This window comes from Antechinus flavipes, chromosome 4, assembly GCF_016432865.1.
Source record: "Antechinus flavipes isolate AdamAnt ecotype Samford, QLD, Australia chromosome 4, AdamAnt_v2, whole genome shotgun sequence".
Taxonomy (NCBI): Eukaryota; Metazoa; Chordata; class Mammalia; order Dasyuromorphia; family Dasyuridae; genus Antechinus; species Antechinus flavipes.
In genome coordinates this window covers 414,810,888-414,827,246 of record NC_067401.1, presented here as the reverse complement: position 1 = coordinate 414,827,246, position 16,359 = coordinate 414,810,888, and the positions used below count along the sequence as shown (strand labels likewise).

The window sequence follows — 16,359 nt, the reverse complement described above, 5'->3', positions numbered from 1 at the left end:
CTTCCCATTGGCTTCCTTGGGATCATCTAAGATTCTACATTCTTTCTTACTTTACTAATTACTTGTCAAATCTTGTTCTTTCTGTATCTATAGCACCCCTCATATACCTGCCTCCTTCTTTCTACTCACATGGCCATTATTGTAGGTCAGACCTTTATCACCTCTAGCCTGACTTTTACAATTGGATGAGAGGAGGGAAGCATGGGGAGAAAAGGAAAGAGAAGGGGAAGGAACGATTATTTATCTAGCTCCTGCTAGCTGCCAGGTACTCTGCTAAGTGCTTTTTGTTGTTGTTTTAAGTAAATATCTCATTTGATTCTCAGATAGAACAACTCTGCAAAGTAGATGATATTATGTTCCCCATTTTATGGTTGAGGAAACTCAGGGAGCCAGAGGTTAGACTTGCTTAGGATCACATAGCAGTAAATTTCTGAGGCATAATTTAAACTTAGTCTTATTGACTTAAGTCTCCATCATCTATTCACTGTGCCACCTTACTGCGTCTATTTCATCTTCCATTTATCTTCTAAGAGATTTTCTGAAAATAAAAGAACCACCATGTCATCCTCCCTCCCTCTCAAGTTAGTATACTTAACTTCCCAATGATTTTAGATAAATGATTATTTCATGATTTTAATATTTATCTTTTAAAGTTTTATAATATGTATATATATACACATTAATACATTAGTAAGTTAATACCCAATAAATAATTATTAAATGCTTTATTATATGACAAGCACTGGAGATACATATAAGGAAAAAAGACAGCTTTTACCCTTCAGGGAGCTCCCAATCCAGTGAGGGAGAAAAAGCAGGGCAGTAAGATGTAGGACATGAAAGATTGGGTTAGGGGTAGGAGTGTAGCTATGTGCATGATGACATATTCCATTTGGATAAGAGATGATGAAGTGGCTGCCCTGAGCTCTCTCCTTAAGTGGACATCTGGAAGAGTCATCAACCCTTCTTCCCCTTTAATGAGAGGGGAGGAGGCATTCCAACGGAGGAGTGAATTTTAGAGTGCATGTACATGTACCATATTCTATATGTGTAATTCATGAATAAGTAAACAAATACATTGGAGGGATAAGTTGACTTTTTTTTAACTGATAGTGGTGTGTCATCAAAAAAGTTTGAAAATAGTTTGGGGACCAGTAGTGGCTTAGGGTACTTTAGAGTTTAAGTGTTCTGGTTTTAATGTCCTGGGCTAGTATGGTTAAGAGGCAAGATAGAATCCAAATCTTCCTAATTCATAGGTCTGTGTTCTCTTCATTTTGCATTGACTTTTTGTATATATGAGATAATAGTTCTCATTTTTTTCTTTTTATTACTTATTATTTTGAAATCCCTAATTTAATAGTACCATATACTTATTTTAAGTTTTGAGTAGCAGGACAAAGAAGTGTCCTTTTATAGCACTTGAATGTATGAAATTAGAATAGTTATGGGGTAAAATATAGTAAGACATACTTAAGAGAGAATTTATATATATATTTTTAGACAAATAACACTCTAAACAATGGCTAGACCGTGAATTGAAATTTGTCTAAACACATTGTAGTATAGATTATTGTTGAATAAAATATTAATTCACTAGTTTTCAGAATCTCCTTGAGTTTAAGTTGCGAATAACAAAAAAAGATAGCCTCTTGGGTTGGGTTTTTTTTTAAATATCTTATAGAATTTTACATTTCAGAATGACTGATTCTATCTAAATGATACTATATTAGAAAAGAGAATAGGTTTGGGGAGAAAGTGATGATAGCCACATGGTTGTATTTATTCTTTTTCATATTTTTTGTCTCTCCATTCTGGGGATTTGAGTAAAGCAGTTCTTAAGGATGTATATCAGGAAGTTTTCTAAATATGCTCCAAATAGAATTGAAAGTTATGTTTGCAGTTATATTGGTATACAAAAGTCAGTGTACGTGTATTTATTAAGTATCTACTATAGGGTAGGCTCTGTCTTGGAAATATAAAGAAAGTGAAGCACATGGTTCTTATCCTCAGGGCACTTAAGGGGAAAATAACAGGCTAAACTGTACATATACAATATTTACAGTGTAAATGGAAGTTAATCTCAGAAATCAGGCATTGGGGGCTGATGGATGACCTGCTGAAAGGTTTTGAGCTAGGTCTTGAAGAAAGACAAGGAATAAATCCAGGAAGCAGAGTGAATAAGTGAGGCCATTCCAGGTATGAGGATTAGAGTGCCAATGAAAAGTCACAGAGATGGGAGAAGGAATGTTGGATGAAATCATCTGCTATATGGCCAGTGTCACAAATTAGAAAGGGAGGAGAGGTCTAGGTTTTGAAGAACTTTAAATACTAAGTTGAAGTTTATACTTGATTTTGGAGGTGATAGGGAGCTGCTGAAGTTAAATAGGTTGATATGATTAGATCTTTCCTTTAGGAAAATGACTTTGACAGCTGAATGGAAGATGGATTGGAGTAGGGAGAGAAACTTGAAGCTAGACCATGGAATAATATGTTATACTATGTGGTGAGCAAACAAAAGTATTTGAGAATTACTATTATTATAAAGCATATTGGTTGATCCATATCATAAAACCTATAATTTTATAATTTGATAGGATGAGATTTGAAAATAATTTTTATGAGTCAAACTGTGTAATGCTAACGTAACATACAAATAAAACCTACAATCTTAAGATATATGTTCATTCATAAACGTGTGTCTGTCAAACTTTTTTTTTCATATATATATTTTTTTTCTTTCACAGGCTTTTAAGGATATGCTATATTCAGCCCAGGACCAAGCACCATCTATGGAAGGTAAGGAACCAATTACCTTGAATTTATGTAAGGAGTAAATATTATTCTCTATTTAAAAAAAAACAACAATCTTTTAAATTACAAAGTTAGATTGAATTTCTGATTTTGATCCCTTAAAATCTCAAGTAAAATTTTTAGATATATGCGACTATTTTTGTTTTTTATATTTATATTTAATATGCTCTTATTAATATTCTTTATGCTTTATATTTGTGTAATATATGTTTTATATATTTATATTGTTTTCTAAATCATGTGGTCTAGTATTCTCTTAGTCTAAGCCTGTGGCTTTAATATTGATGTACTCATGGACCATTAGGATAGCTTAATTTTCTTTTCTCAGATAATGCTCTAATGTCACTTTAGAATTAATCATGGGTTTCTCTATATGTTGTGCTTCCTTATCTATATATTTTTACCTTAAATGTATTCATCTTCTTCTATTTACCTCCATTTCAATGAGAGCAATATTGTTTCATCACTGCTCCAATCTTCCATTTATCCACATTTATATGTGGTATCGCAGGAACATCAGAATATTTTTACCAAACTTGATAATTGGTACCTAATGTTGAACTTGATGTCAGTGGTTCTTATTTTTCCAATTATGACTAATGGGTCATTACTTTTTCTGTTTGTTTTGCTTGTTAGGTTGTTTATATATTTAGTCTTGTTTTGGGTTTAGGGTTAAGTCATAAGATAAAATGTCAGTGAACAGTCAGGATTGAACATTCATAGATTCTCCCTTTTGAATTTTGGTGTTCCTTTTACAATTTCACATTGAACTTTTTCAAAAAAGACAAATTTTTTAAAATCAAGAATTATATAATTTAGAATTAGAAAGACTTTCTTATGTTGTTATAGGGAAAATGAAGCCCATAAACTTATCCAAGGACAATCAAGTCAGTCAACAAGCATTTATTATGCCTGCTGTGTTCCAGGCCCTGTGCTAAGCACTGGGAATACCAAACAAAAGGGATAAGACAATGATGCTGGATACTTGGCAATAACTCTGAAGTGGTTTGCCGTTTCCTTCTCTTAACTGTTATCTACAAGGAGGAAATATATCTCCATAACTGCTTTCTGACTGCCTATACTATGAGATCTGCTTTAAAAATGCAGCTAGGTGGTGCAGTGGATAGAGCTCCAGTCCTGAAGTTAGGAGGACCTGCATTTAAATCTAGTCTCAGACATTTAAAACTTCCTAGTTGTATGATTCTAGGCAAGTCACTTAACCCCAATTATCTCAGCAAAAAAACAAAAAAAAAAAAAAAACCCAAAAACACCTTAAGGAAAATTAAAAGGGACTTTTATCATCTGTTACTTTTATTTGCCAATTATCCAAAAATGCATAGAAAATTATTAACTGCAGACCAATTTTTAATGACAATCACCCAAAGCGTATTGGCAAGTTTAAAACATGAAAAAACTTCTTTTCAGAAAGTATTTCTATTATTTGAAGTTGTATGGCACATGCAGTCATAAATCTTAGTTCTATCCAAACTGTAATCAAAGAGCAAAAAGTGGGAGAAATAAAAGAAAGGTAATAGTACTCTAATAAAATTACCGTAAGCTACCCACCAGTGATTATTCCTTTGCTGTTGTCATGATCAGAAAGCTGTCCTATCAAGCTTTTGGCTTCTGGTGGCTTGATTTGCATGCTAGGTTGTCTCTTTGTTAACTGTCAAGAAAAAATACTAAAAATAAAATATATGTTCTTAAATCTTGGAGCAGATGCAAAAGGAATAGGATGTGTTTGTACTTTTATGTGCCTCTAAATAATGTAGATTATAATTATAAAGAAAAATAAATGTAAGCAAAAGCTTACTTTTGTGTGCATACAAAAAAAGATAGCCAAAATTGTATAGAATAGCAGAAAATTAGTTGGCTTGTTTAATTATGCAAAGAATCTAAGAATTAATGAAAATGACATCTATATGAATAAAAAAATATTATAAGGGTATCTATATTTACACTATTCCAGAAGGTATACTATTGTAATTACAGGGGACTAATTTTAAATGAGCAGAAGATAGTACGATGTAAAATCTTTAACTGACTCATAAGGTTCAGTGTCACAAGGAAAAAAAAAATAGAAACACATTACCTGTATTCTTAAAATATTCCTTCATTCCCTATTTTTAAAAATAGTTGATTAACAGAGCATGAGTAACTATTGACCTAAATGCTTTCTTTCCAATCTATACAAAATCTTACTAAGAGTCACCAATACACAAATTGAGGGCCTTTTAAATTAGGATATTATTAGGAAACAAGTGGGCTTCCACAAGTGATAATCAACAATGGATAACATTTTTAATCATCTCACAATTATTTGTAAGATATCAAGGATAGAAGGATTTGTATTGTGCTTCTTGTTTCTTAATTATGAAAAACATTTGACTTGACAAATCAAGATATAACATTACAAGTTCTTATATAGTAAAGTAGCTTTCATCTATACATTAAGATAATTCAGGATCCTTTGAATGGCATAATAGGAAAAAAAAAACCTTTTGTAGTGACCCTGTAATAAATAAGCATCAAATATAAAACAGAAAAAATATTCATCAGCATTATGGAGGAGATAATTTAGCATAAAATCTAGTTCAACTCATCAAGATTTAAGTGCTTACAATGTAGCAAGCACCACTAAGTACTGAGGATACAAAGAAAGGCAAAAATAATTATTGCTGTCAAGGAATTTACAATCTAATTAGGGAGACAACATGCAAACAACAAACATACAAAGAAGACACTTAAAGGATAAACTAGTTAGTCTCAGAAAGAAGGTAGTGCTTTTAATGGATTTGAGAAAAAGTTTCTTGAAGGATGTGGGATTTTAACTGAATCTTAAAAGAAACCTGTAAAGTTGAAGAGAGAAAGTGTTCCAGGTATGAGAGAAAACTAGGGAAAATTGTATGTAACTGGGAGAGGGATTTTCTTGTTTGGGGAACGACCAGGAAGGTGTTGGAAGGGAATGTTGGGTGAGGCTTTGAAAGGTAGGAAGGAGTCAAATTGTGAAGGGCTTTAAAAGCCCAATGAAGAATTTTATGTTGGATCCTAGAAGTAACAGGGAACCATTGTAGTTTTATCGAATAGGGCAGTGATGAAGAAAGAGACTCCTGTTGTGGCAGACATTGTATTGATTTTGTCACATTGCAAGACACAGCAGAGCATCCTTGAAGAGATCTGTCATCACTTAAAGGGTTTAGCTCATTCGTCCACAGAAAAAAAGCCAAGTGGTTAAAGAATGTTTATTGTTCATTGTTTATCATGCACTTGGATAGACACACAATGGAGCCTAATAGTATATATATATATGTGTGTGTGTGTGTGTGTGTGTGTGTGTGTGTGTGTCTCTAGGACAGACAAGACAGATGGGGGCTTAATGAACTGGGACCAGAGTTGAACATAATGAAAGCAGGCTAGATTGTTTTTAGGAAATAGCATAACTATTGTACTTATTGTGAGTTTCCCCTGAAAACAATGACCCATTTAAAAAAAAAAAACTAACATTTTAATAATATTGCTTTGTGGCATAAGCTATGTAACCCCATTGACTTTGAACTAAAAATGAGTATCACATGGAGTACAACAGATAGGCCCATCATAGGTCTGAAAAGGCTTCCCCATGTGAGGAACTCTGAAGAAGAAAGGGAGTTAGTCATGGGAAATGTGAACTGAGGAAGAGGGAAGTTAAAGTATTACATATGCATGTTTGGGGTAGAGAGAAAAATCATGAGCCAGACACTGAATTCATGAGAAAGGAAGGAGGATATCCTGGGACTGGTAGAAAATAGCTACCATTATCTTAACTACATGAAAGATATATATTGAATGCGCCTCAAAAAAAAAAAGAAAAGAAATTGTATTATATGGAGAGAGAATGGACTGCTTATATGGCAAGAATGAAGGATGACAGATGAACAGCCAGAGTACCGTCTGGAGAATGGTAAGAAATTCCTTTAGCATACTGGGTGACTTTCTAGGAAAAGTTGCATTACACCTGATCCAGCGGGCCCATCTGTGTCTTTTTTTTTCCCTTGGGATTTCTGGGGGAGCTGAATATATGGCCTGCTCTCTTTTGGCTTCCTCCTTTATCTTTGCATTAGTCTGGGATTCAGGCTTCTAAAGAAGACTATGGCTTCCTTATTGCTATGTCTTTCCAAGGTACTCATGTATCAGTCTTGGATTCAGATCTTAGGTCTCTGCCCTTCTTCCATAGACCTGGTCTCCTAGAGACCATTCCCAGACCAGATCAGACCTCTCCCCCCACCTCAAATTGCAGCTACTGCTGCCTGTCCAGACTCCCTCAGGCTATACTATTACCTGCACCTATTTGTGAGGTGAGCCTCCTGGACTTAATAGGACTCAATAGCATCCACCTGCCACAAGATTGAACATCAAGGTATCACCTTGAATAGTTTTAATGAATTCTTCCTTCTGTGGACTTCTCTCCAGTCTCTGCTAATTTGCCTGAATTCATTCCTCCATGGCATACCCCGAGCCTGGCAAACTTAAATCCCTGGCTGATGTAGTTCAGACACTATTTTTCCATCTTTTTCATTCTCTTTCTCTTATTCCCTTCAATTCTACCCCTCTAATAGCCTATTCCATACTTAACTCCCCTTCCACTGTGCTTTCTAGAATGGCTGCTCCATAATTAAATTGCTTTCATCTTAAACTTTTTTCTTTTTTATTCCTTCTATCACTTAGTGTTCATTAAGGCTTGGATCCTTCCTATTGTCCCAGTACTTTAAATCACCCTTTCCAATACTGTTACACGTTTAAGCATGTTCTGCCCTTTCCTGGGTGCTTCCTCCTTGCTATTCTCTTCCCCCGCCCCCTTCCCACATCAGCCCAGTTAGTAGTAGTGGTAAAGGAATTACAATATTCTTTCTTTCCCATTGCTCTTTCCACATTTCCTCTACCAATGACATTCATTAACCTCTCTCTTTTTTTTTAGACTCATTCAGTATGTATCTTTCATTGCTTTATCCACCTTTGTTTCATTGCTGATCACAGATTGCCAAATCCTAAACTTCTATTATTTCTGTCATTATCTGTGATGACCACGTATTTAAAATCAGCCGGAGTCAGGAATTCAGGTTAGGGAAAAATTGTCGATCTTATTCTTAGTAGAGGTGAAGAAGGATCGAAGGTGAAGGGGAATCGGAGGTGAAGAGGGGTCGCGATAGCAATGTGAGCAGCTGTGTCAAGAAGCCAGCCATCAGTCTCTCTTTCTGCTTCCCTCTCTGCCCCCCTGCCTCCACCCACCAAAATCCTCATTTCCTATACAATACATCAGGACTTGCACAAAGAGTAGGCGGGGGCCGTTCTTTCTCCAAGCATATATATTAATAGAGTATGGTCCAATTACTATTTAGCCTCACATGCTTGGGACCTCAGTGCATCAACTCGAACCTCAGCCCATTACAGTTATCCCTATTCACATGCTGCTGAATGAAGCTAGAGAAAATTGTGAAACTATATACTGTTTCCACTGTGGATTTATTGCATGATTTCAGTGGGCCCTCACTGCTACAGGCAGTGAGTGCTTTTACATATTCTTTTTTTTTCTAAAAACTTTTTATTAACAGTACATATGCATGGATAATTTTTTACATTATCCTTTGCACTCACTTCTGTTCCGATTTTTCCCTTCCCTCTCTCCCTCCCTTCCCTAGATAGCAGGCAGTCTTATACATGTTATATATGTTATAGTATATCCTAGATACAATATATGTGTACAGAACCAAACAGTTCACACTCATTTCCCAGTGTTCCTTCTCTGGGTGTATTTGATTCTGTCCATCATTGATCAATTGGAACTGAATTAGATCTTTTCATTGTCGAAGAAATCCACTTCCATCAGAATACATCCTCATACAGTTTCGTTGTTGAAGTATATAATGATTTCCTGGTTTTGCTCATTTCACTCAACATCAGTTCATGTAAGTTTCTTCAAACCTCTCTGTATTCATCCTGCTGGTCATTTCTTACAGAACAATAATATTTTATTTTTTTTACCTAACCATTCTCCAATTGATGGGCATTCATTCATTTTCCAGTTTCTAGCCACTACAAAAAGGGCTGCCACAAACATTTTGGCACATACAGGTCCCTTTCCCTTCTTTAGTATTTCTTTTGGATATAAGCCCAGTAGTAAGACTGCTGGATCAAAGGGTATGTACAGTTTGATAATTTTTTGGGTATAATTTCAGATTGCTCTCCAGAATGATTGGATTCGTTTACAACTCCACCAACAATGAATCAATGTCCAGTTTTCCCGCATCCCCTCCAACATTCATCATTATTTTTTTCTGTCATCTTAGCCAATCTGACAGATTGTCTTAATTTGCATTTCTCTGATCAGTAGTGATTTGGAATACTTTTACATATCCTTAATCAATTCATTATCCTACTTACTATGAGGGTTTTGCCAAGGCTATCCTTTCTATGTACCCAAGTGATCCCTGATACCCTCTTTTTGTCAGAAGATTGATCCACCTATCATTGTCAGTCTTTCATTTATATTGTCTCTCTATTGAATGCTTCTCTGTTGCCTACAAACAGGTTAATGTCTTTCCTATTCTTAAACTCTTACTTGATCCAGCTGTCTCCACTATCATCCTATATTTCTTTTCCATTTCATGGTTAAATTCTTTGAGAAAGTCACCTGCAAAATTCTATGTAATCTTTTTGGAATGTTCTCCTTCCATGTTTCTGACTCCTGGCTTCCGGTCTGAGCTCAAATCTCATTTTTTGCAAGTTTTTCCTGATCTTCCCACTATTCATTTCTTTCTTCTGAGATTATCCCCAGTTTAAACTGTACATAAATGTGTATATACTTAGTTCTTTGCATCTTGTCTTCCCATTAACATGTTAATAAGCAGGCACTTTTTTTTTTTTTTTTGTGGCCATTCTTTGTATTTATAGTGCTTAGTACTTTTCTGACATGTATTAAGTACTTAATAAATGCATATTGACTTGATATTCTAGGTCATACTTTTGGGGAAATATTGAACACATAAAGCTTTCCTATACACTTTTCAAAAGTTTAATTTACATAGTAACTTTTAAAATATGGACAGAAGTCCATGGATTATCACACATGGATGTATTGTAGTCTATCTACTTCATTTAGAGAGAGCTCCCAAAATGGTCGACATCATGGATCATTTGAGTATTTGATGCAAATATCTTCTTTCGTTGACAGATTCTTCTCTTATTCTCACTTATATTTTTATCATGCAAAAGCTTTTTAATTTAATTGATGTCTATTTTTCTCCTATGTTTAGCTTTTTTTTTTGATTATGAATTCTATCAGCCATAGTTTTGAAAAATAAATTCTCCTGTTTAATTTTTTAAAAATCGCATGATCTTTTATATAAAGCATGTAGCATATTGACTTTTTTGAAGTGTTCTGTAATATTATGGTCTAAACCTATTTACTGCCAAACTACTTTTCTGGTTTTCTTAGAAGTTCTTATCAAAGTCTTCTTAGTGCTTTTGAAGTTTATAAAACATTGTGTGCAATTTACTTGGTTCTTAGTCTCTCTTATCTGTCGGAGAGGTACTCATGTATAAAGCAAGAGATACAGACATTCCTGTAATAATGCCCCCATCTTGTGGCATTTTAGGATATTGCTCCAAAAAGTTATATTGGATTTTCACAACTATAGCCCTAAATGAGGATGTCTTTTCACGTTGTTTATCCCATCTTCCCATTGTCTGACTTCTCTCCATTTCCATCTCTTTCTCCCTCCTTTAAACTGAAGATTGCATCTGACTTGAAGACTAGAGTAGTCTTTAATTTTTCTCCCTTTAATTTTTAAGGTTTTTTTTAGAAGTAAGATGTTTCATTATATAAATTCTTTTAGGACATGGACATGAGATTAAAATGAGACAACATTGGTAAAGCACTTTCGAACTTTAAAGCATTGTATAAATATGGATGATGATGATGATGATGATAGCTGCACTTGACCATAGAACTTTAGAACTGGAAAGACTCTTGAAAATCATTTAATCCTATCTTATTTCTTCCATTATTTTTTCTCTAAGACTGTAAGTTGAAGAATTATTGTCTATCTGTACTAATAGTAAGCATTTCCTTAGTAGGAGTTCCCTCCACCAGGGGAAACACAATTTCCACTCTTTCCCTTCTTCCCATCTGCCTCAAATGCTATTGATGCCTATTGTACTAAAATCACTTCCTAAAAAATAGAGGTTGCCCAGTAGATTATAAGAAGATGCACAACATCTTTCCTTGGCTTCTATGACTACTCTCTCCTCATTCTGTTTCTGTTCATCTTAGTGTTCTTTCTCAGATAATTTTTTGCTGGATGAATCATTATCCAACTTTTGGACTTTAAGTAATGATGTTTGTTTAAAACACTAACCTAGTCCCTCTTCTATGTGTTTTGTTTTGTTTTGTTTTCTACGGCATTTGGAGTTAAGTGACTTGCCCAGGGTCACACAACAAGGACGTGTTAAGTGTTTGAAGCCAGATTTGAACTCAGGTTCTCCTGACTGGAGGGCCTAGCTGCCCCTGCACTGTGTTTTTTGCTTGATGATCTCATCTGTTCCCATATGCAGATGATTCCCAAATAATTTGTTTATATACTGCACACACAGCCATAATGTTTCTCTTGAATTCCAGTTCTAGATCAGTTGCCTGCTAAACAACATTTCCTAAATGTCCTTTTTGTAACTCAAATAGGTATATTCAAAATGGGAAAATCATCTTTACTCATTTTTGTCTTTTTTTAAAAACTTTCCTGTTTACATTGAGGAGGATATCTTTATTCTCCTATTCTTCTGGGTTTTGTAACCTTGGACTCACCATTAGCATCATCATAATAGCTAGCCCCTCCATACAGTGATTTAAGGTATGTGAAGCACTTTGCACATGTTAATTCTTTTCATCCTTTCAGGAACTTTGTGAATTAGGTGCTATTATCTCCATTTTACAAATGAGCAAACTGAGGTTGAGAGATTGTGATTTGCTACAGTCATGTAGTTAATAAGCATTTGAGGGACTTCATGACCAACATTTTGATTCTTCCCTCTGTTTTTATCCCTTATACCCAATCAATTACTAGGTGCCCTTAAGTCTAATTCCATTTCATCTCTTTTTTCTGCTTCACATAGCCATTATCCTAGTTCAAATCTTCATCTCCTAGATTACAGTACTCTCCTTTAAATTTTTTTTTTTTTTTTGCTAAGCATAATGAATGCCTGTGGTTTTTTTTACTACTAGGTGAAAATCAGGCTGGTGGATTACTTGAGTTTGGGTGTTCTGTACTACACTAGAGCTAAATAAAGCTTTTGGATCTAGCACCAATGTAGTGAACTGGAACTGGAAGGGGAAGAAGAGAGAAGAGAAGGTGATTGTCTAAGGAATAACAGATTGAAAACAGAGTAGCTCAAAACTTCCCTGATCTTCAGCCATGGGATCAGGCCTGTGGTTGTGATACTTTCAGCCTGGATGAGATAGGGAGATACAAAAAATTTGTGCTCCAGACTTTTTCTTCCTCCATCTCCTCCTTTCCAAGACAGTAAGCAATCTAATATAGATTAAATATGTACAATTCTAAGATTTCTTCTTTGCCTTGAATATTCTATGTTTGAAATAAGGCTCTGATCTTTTTCAACATTACAAAATCTTTCTAATTCATGGTATTTTGATTTTAAATGACTACTTGGACAAGAATCTAAATGTAAATATTGCCATAAGTGAAATTTGGAGCCTGAATATTCCAAAGCATCTCATCTTTGTGAAGATTCCCATATCAGGATAATCATTATTCTCTTTTGTTTTCACATTCTCTGACCCAGAGAGCCATCTTATCTCAGATAACAAAGAATTTTTGTAAAGGACAAAAGAGGAAGAAGATAAAAAATAATCAGCTGAAATATCAGTGCAGTGAAAAAATTTAAAATAGATGCAACATTTCATGCCTGTGAATCTCCTAACTCTGTAAAGTAATGAGGGGGGATGTATCTTCTCATGTCTCTTCTTTTGAGTCACGTTTGTTCTTTGAAACATTAATTTTCAGTTGTATTGTATTGGTGGTTCTTTCCATTTCCATTGTTATACTCCTCTGTATTGTGAACCAGGACTTCTTAGCAGTATATTATTGTTTTCCTGAATAGACTTTACACCATTTCATGTAAGTCTTCTTTTCTGTATTCGTCATAATCATAATTTCTTCTAGCACAGTAATTGGATTAATGTGCTACAATTTTGTCTAGCATTTCCCAATTAATATCATTTGTTTTATTTCCAGTTCTTTGCTACTATAAATGCTTTTATAAACATTTTGCTATAAATATTGTTATCAGTCACCTCCTTGGTATGTATATGCTTAGTAGTAGAATCACTGGGTTAAAGGATATGGACATTTTAATGATTTTTTTTACATAATTCTAAAATTACTTTCCAAAATGTTTTTATTAAATCCAGCTCTACCTGATAATGGGCTAGTATGTCAGTTATCCTATAACCCCTCCAATATTGACTCTCCCATCTTTGCCAATTTGCTGCATATTTCAGGGTCATTCTGATCTACATTTCTCTTTTTGAGATTTGGAGCATTTTTTAATGTTTATTAATAATTTGTTATTCTTTTGGGAGCTATCTGTTTATATTCTTTGGCCATTTATCTATTGGTCAGTGACTTTTTTTTAAAAATGTATTTCATATATCTTAGATACAAAATTAAACTGAGAAATTTTACACATTCTCCCCCCCAATCCCTCCCCCCCTCCCCCATTTGAACACTATTTTATTCTAGATGTATTCATTTTGGGTAAAAGCTTTTCAATTTTATCTAATTGAAATTAACTATTTTATCTTTCATAATTGCTTGTATTCCTTGTTTGGTTAAGAATTCATTCCCTATAGAAAATGCCATCTGCATCCAGAGACAGACTAAATGTGGATTGAAGCATAGTATTTCCACTTTTTTTTTGTTGTTTGTTTCTTTTTTTTTTTTCTTTCTCATGGTTTTTTCCTTTTGCTCTGATTTTTCTTGTGTCACATGACTAATATGGAAATATGTTTAAAAGAAATGCATATATTTAACAGTTATATCAAATTGTTTAATGTATTTGGAGGCAACGTAGGGGAAGAAGGGAGAAAAATTTAGAACAAAAAGTTGCTGAATGCTAAAACTATCTTTATATGTATTTAGAAAAACAAAATACTATGGGGGGGGGGGAACATTCCCTAGTTACTGCTCTGAAAGTCATGTATTCTTTTATCTGTTTTACTTGCTTTTCTTCCAAGTTTTTTGAATTATGCTCTATAATGTTTAGATACATGATCTAAAAACCATGAGAAAGAAAACATTTTTGCATTGATTATGGGCTATGATATACTTTGTTGGGCTAAACCTAATTTCTCTTGGATTCTTTCTAATTTTTTTAGTTCTTAGTGAATAAGGAGTTATTTCTTAATTTATGTTTTCAGCTTTATAGTGATGTAAACTGTCCCCCTGTTCTTGGAGGGGGAAAAGGATGGTCCTGGGTTAGAAATTTATGATGTAAATTGTCCCCCTGATTTTAGGGATGAGGAAGGTGGTCCTGAGTTAGAAATCTCAAACCCCTCTGGGAGGGGCCCTACCCTCCTCTTTATAGGAGAAACTCCCAGATAAATAATCTCCTCCTACAATTCACAATTACAAATTTTGGCCTGAGGCATGGTCACCACCCTCTATTGGAAGGGCCCCAGCTCGGAGACAAGAAGACTCAATAAAACTAAAAGTTGTGTGCCCAGACCTTTGCAAATAATCCTAACAGGATTTTACCTGTTGATGAACATATTTTCTCTTCTCAGTGTAATAAGCCCAATCTCGTGTCTTTATTCATTGGGGTTTGTGAATTCTTTTGCAAAGCCTGCAGACTAGCCAGGGACCCCACTGCTATCAGGGAATCTCTCAATCCTGATTTCTCATAACTCAACATTTGGTGGCCCATATGGCGAAGGACATTGGTCCTAAATTATACCCCACAATAAATTTAGTGGCGTCCTCAGAGTAATGGCCAGGTTTTTATTTAGTCTTGTTGAGGTCTAGCTTTGGGTACCTAAATGAAATTAGGGTTAAGGTCTAGTGGCAGGTTTGGGATTCAGATTCGACGCAAGGGGGTCTAGTAGCGGCGCGAGTTCCCAATAAAAGCATTTATTGGCCCAGAGAGCTAGATTGATAAAAGAGGTTTATTATTGGATAAGTAAAGTTAAAGTATAGACGAAGGTAGAGATAAGGAGGGCACTGGACAGAGGGTCCAGTGGACAGAGGGTCCTCACATGGTAGCCATGTTTGGAATCTCTGCAAAGAGGGGTTCCCAGCGTGGCCTTTTTATAATAGGAGACTTAGCTCGAGGGGCTTTCAGGTGTAGCCCCAAAGTTGGCTCATATCTGGGTGGGGCTGGGAACAGGTCAGATCTTCTATTGGAATTCAAAGGGACCAGGATTTGTGAGTTAAAGGGCAATTTACATTATTAATTAGGAGAGGCTGGGAATCTAGAAAGAAAGCTTTCCCGCATCAGTCTGGGAGAGATTTGACATTGAAAAGGGCACCTCTACTCTGAGGGTCTCTCCCTGAGAGTCTGCTGCTTCTCCCATGGAGCAGAGGTTAGAATCAGTATCCTGAGGAGGAGAAAAGGCGTCCCATTCCTTTTATCAGAAGGATTGATGAGTGGGGGCTGGGAAGTCTCAGGATCTGGTTCAGGAGGTGAGGGGGATAGAGTTAAAGAAATATTGTTGTACATAAGGTCCTGTCTTTGGTAAGGAGGTGGTTTTAAAAGGGATTCAGAGGGATCCTGTGTCCCCAAAGTAGGGGAAAGGAGGGAGTTATTCAAAAGCTTAGTATCTAATTTTGATTTCCCTCCAGAAAATTTAAGCAGCATCCTACAATGCTGTTTTAATTTAAGCTTTTTAGTTTTGAAATCTTTTAAGCTGAATTTATCTCTGTTTAAGAAACAGAGCCTAAAGGAGAATCCTTAGGAATAGAGACAGGTAGATTGTCCCATTTTGCCACAAGTCTTAGATTTTCCTTGATTCTGTAGCACCTCATCCTTCCAGGCGTCCTTGGAGAGGGAGAGAGATGACAGAAGTTCCCTGACTAAAGGGACTCTTGTCAAATACACAGGAATTCCCAGTCTGTGCATCCCCAAGCCAAAGAATTCTACTGGAGCTTAGACGCTCCCGATAGCCCAAATCTTCCCGGGTATTTGGGTATCCCACCTATAGACTAGACAACAGGAAGAGAAGGCTTCCCTTGGCCAGAATTTTGGGGTTCCCCATATGGGTCACCAAATATTGAGATGTGAGAAATGAGAGATCCCCTGACAGCAGTGGGGTCCCCTGGCTGTTCCATAGGCTTTGGGAAAGAATTTGCAAACCCCAGTGAATATAGGCGTGAGATTGGTGGCAAGAATGGGTTTGTTACATTGAGAAGAGAAAATATGTTCATCAACAGGTAAAATCCTGTTAGGATTATTTGCAAAGGTCTGGGCACACAATTTTCAATTTTATTGCGTCTTCTTGCCTCC

At 35.5% G+C, this 16,359-nt stretch overlaps 1 protein-coding gene across 1 annotated transcript in view; it reads left to right on the top strand.

Annotated features, from left to right (window-relative positions):
* XPR1 (xenotropic and polytropic retrovirus receptor 1) overlaps window positions 1–16,359 on the top strand; it is a 200,546-nt gene that overhangs the window by 28,134 nt on the left and 156,053 nt on the right. Inside the window, exon 2 of the mRNA XM_051998838.1 lies at window positions 2,745–2,796. Coding sequence (XP_051854798.1) covers window positions 2,745–2,796 — 52 coding nt within the window. The remainder of the gene's footprint in view (window positions 1–2,744; window positions 2,797–16,359) is intronic.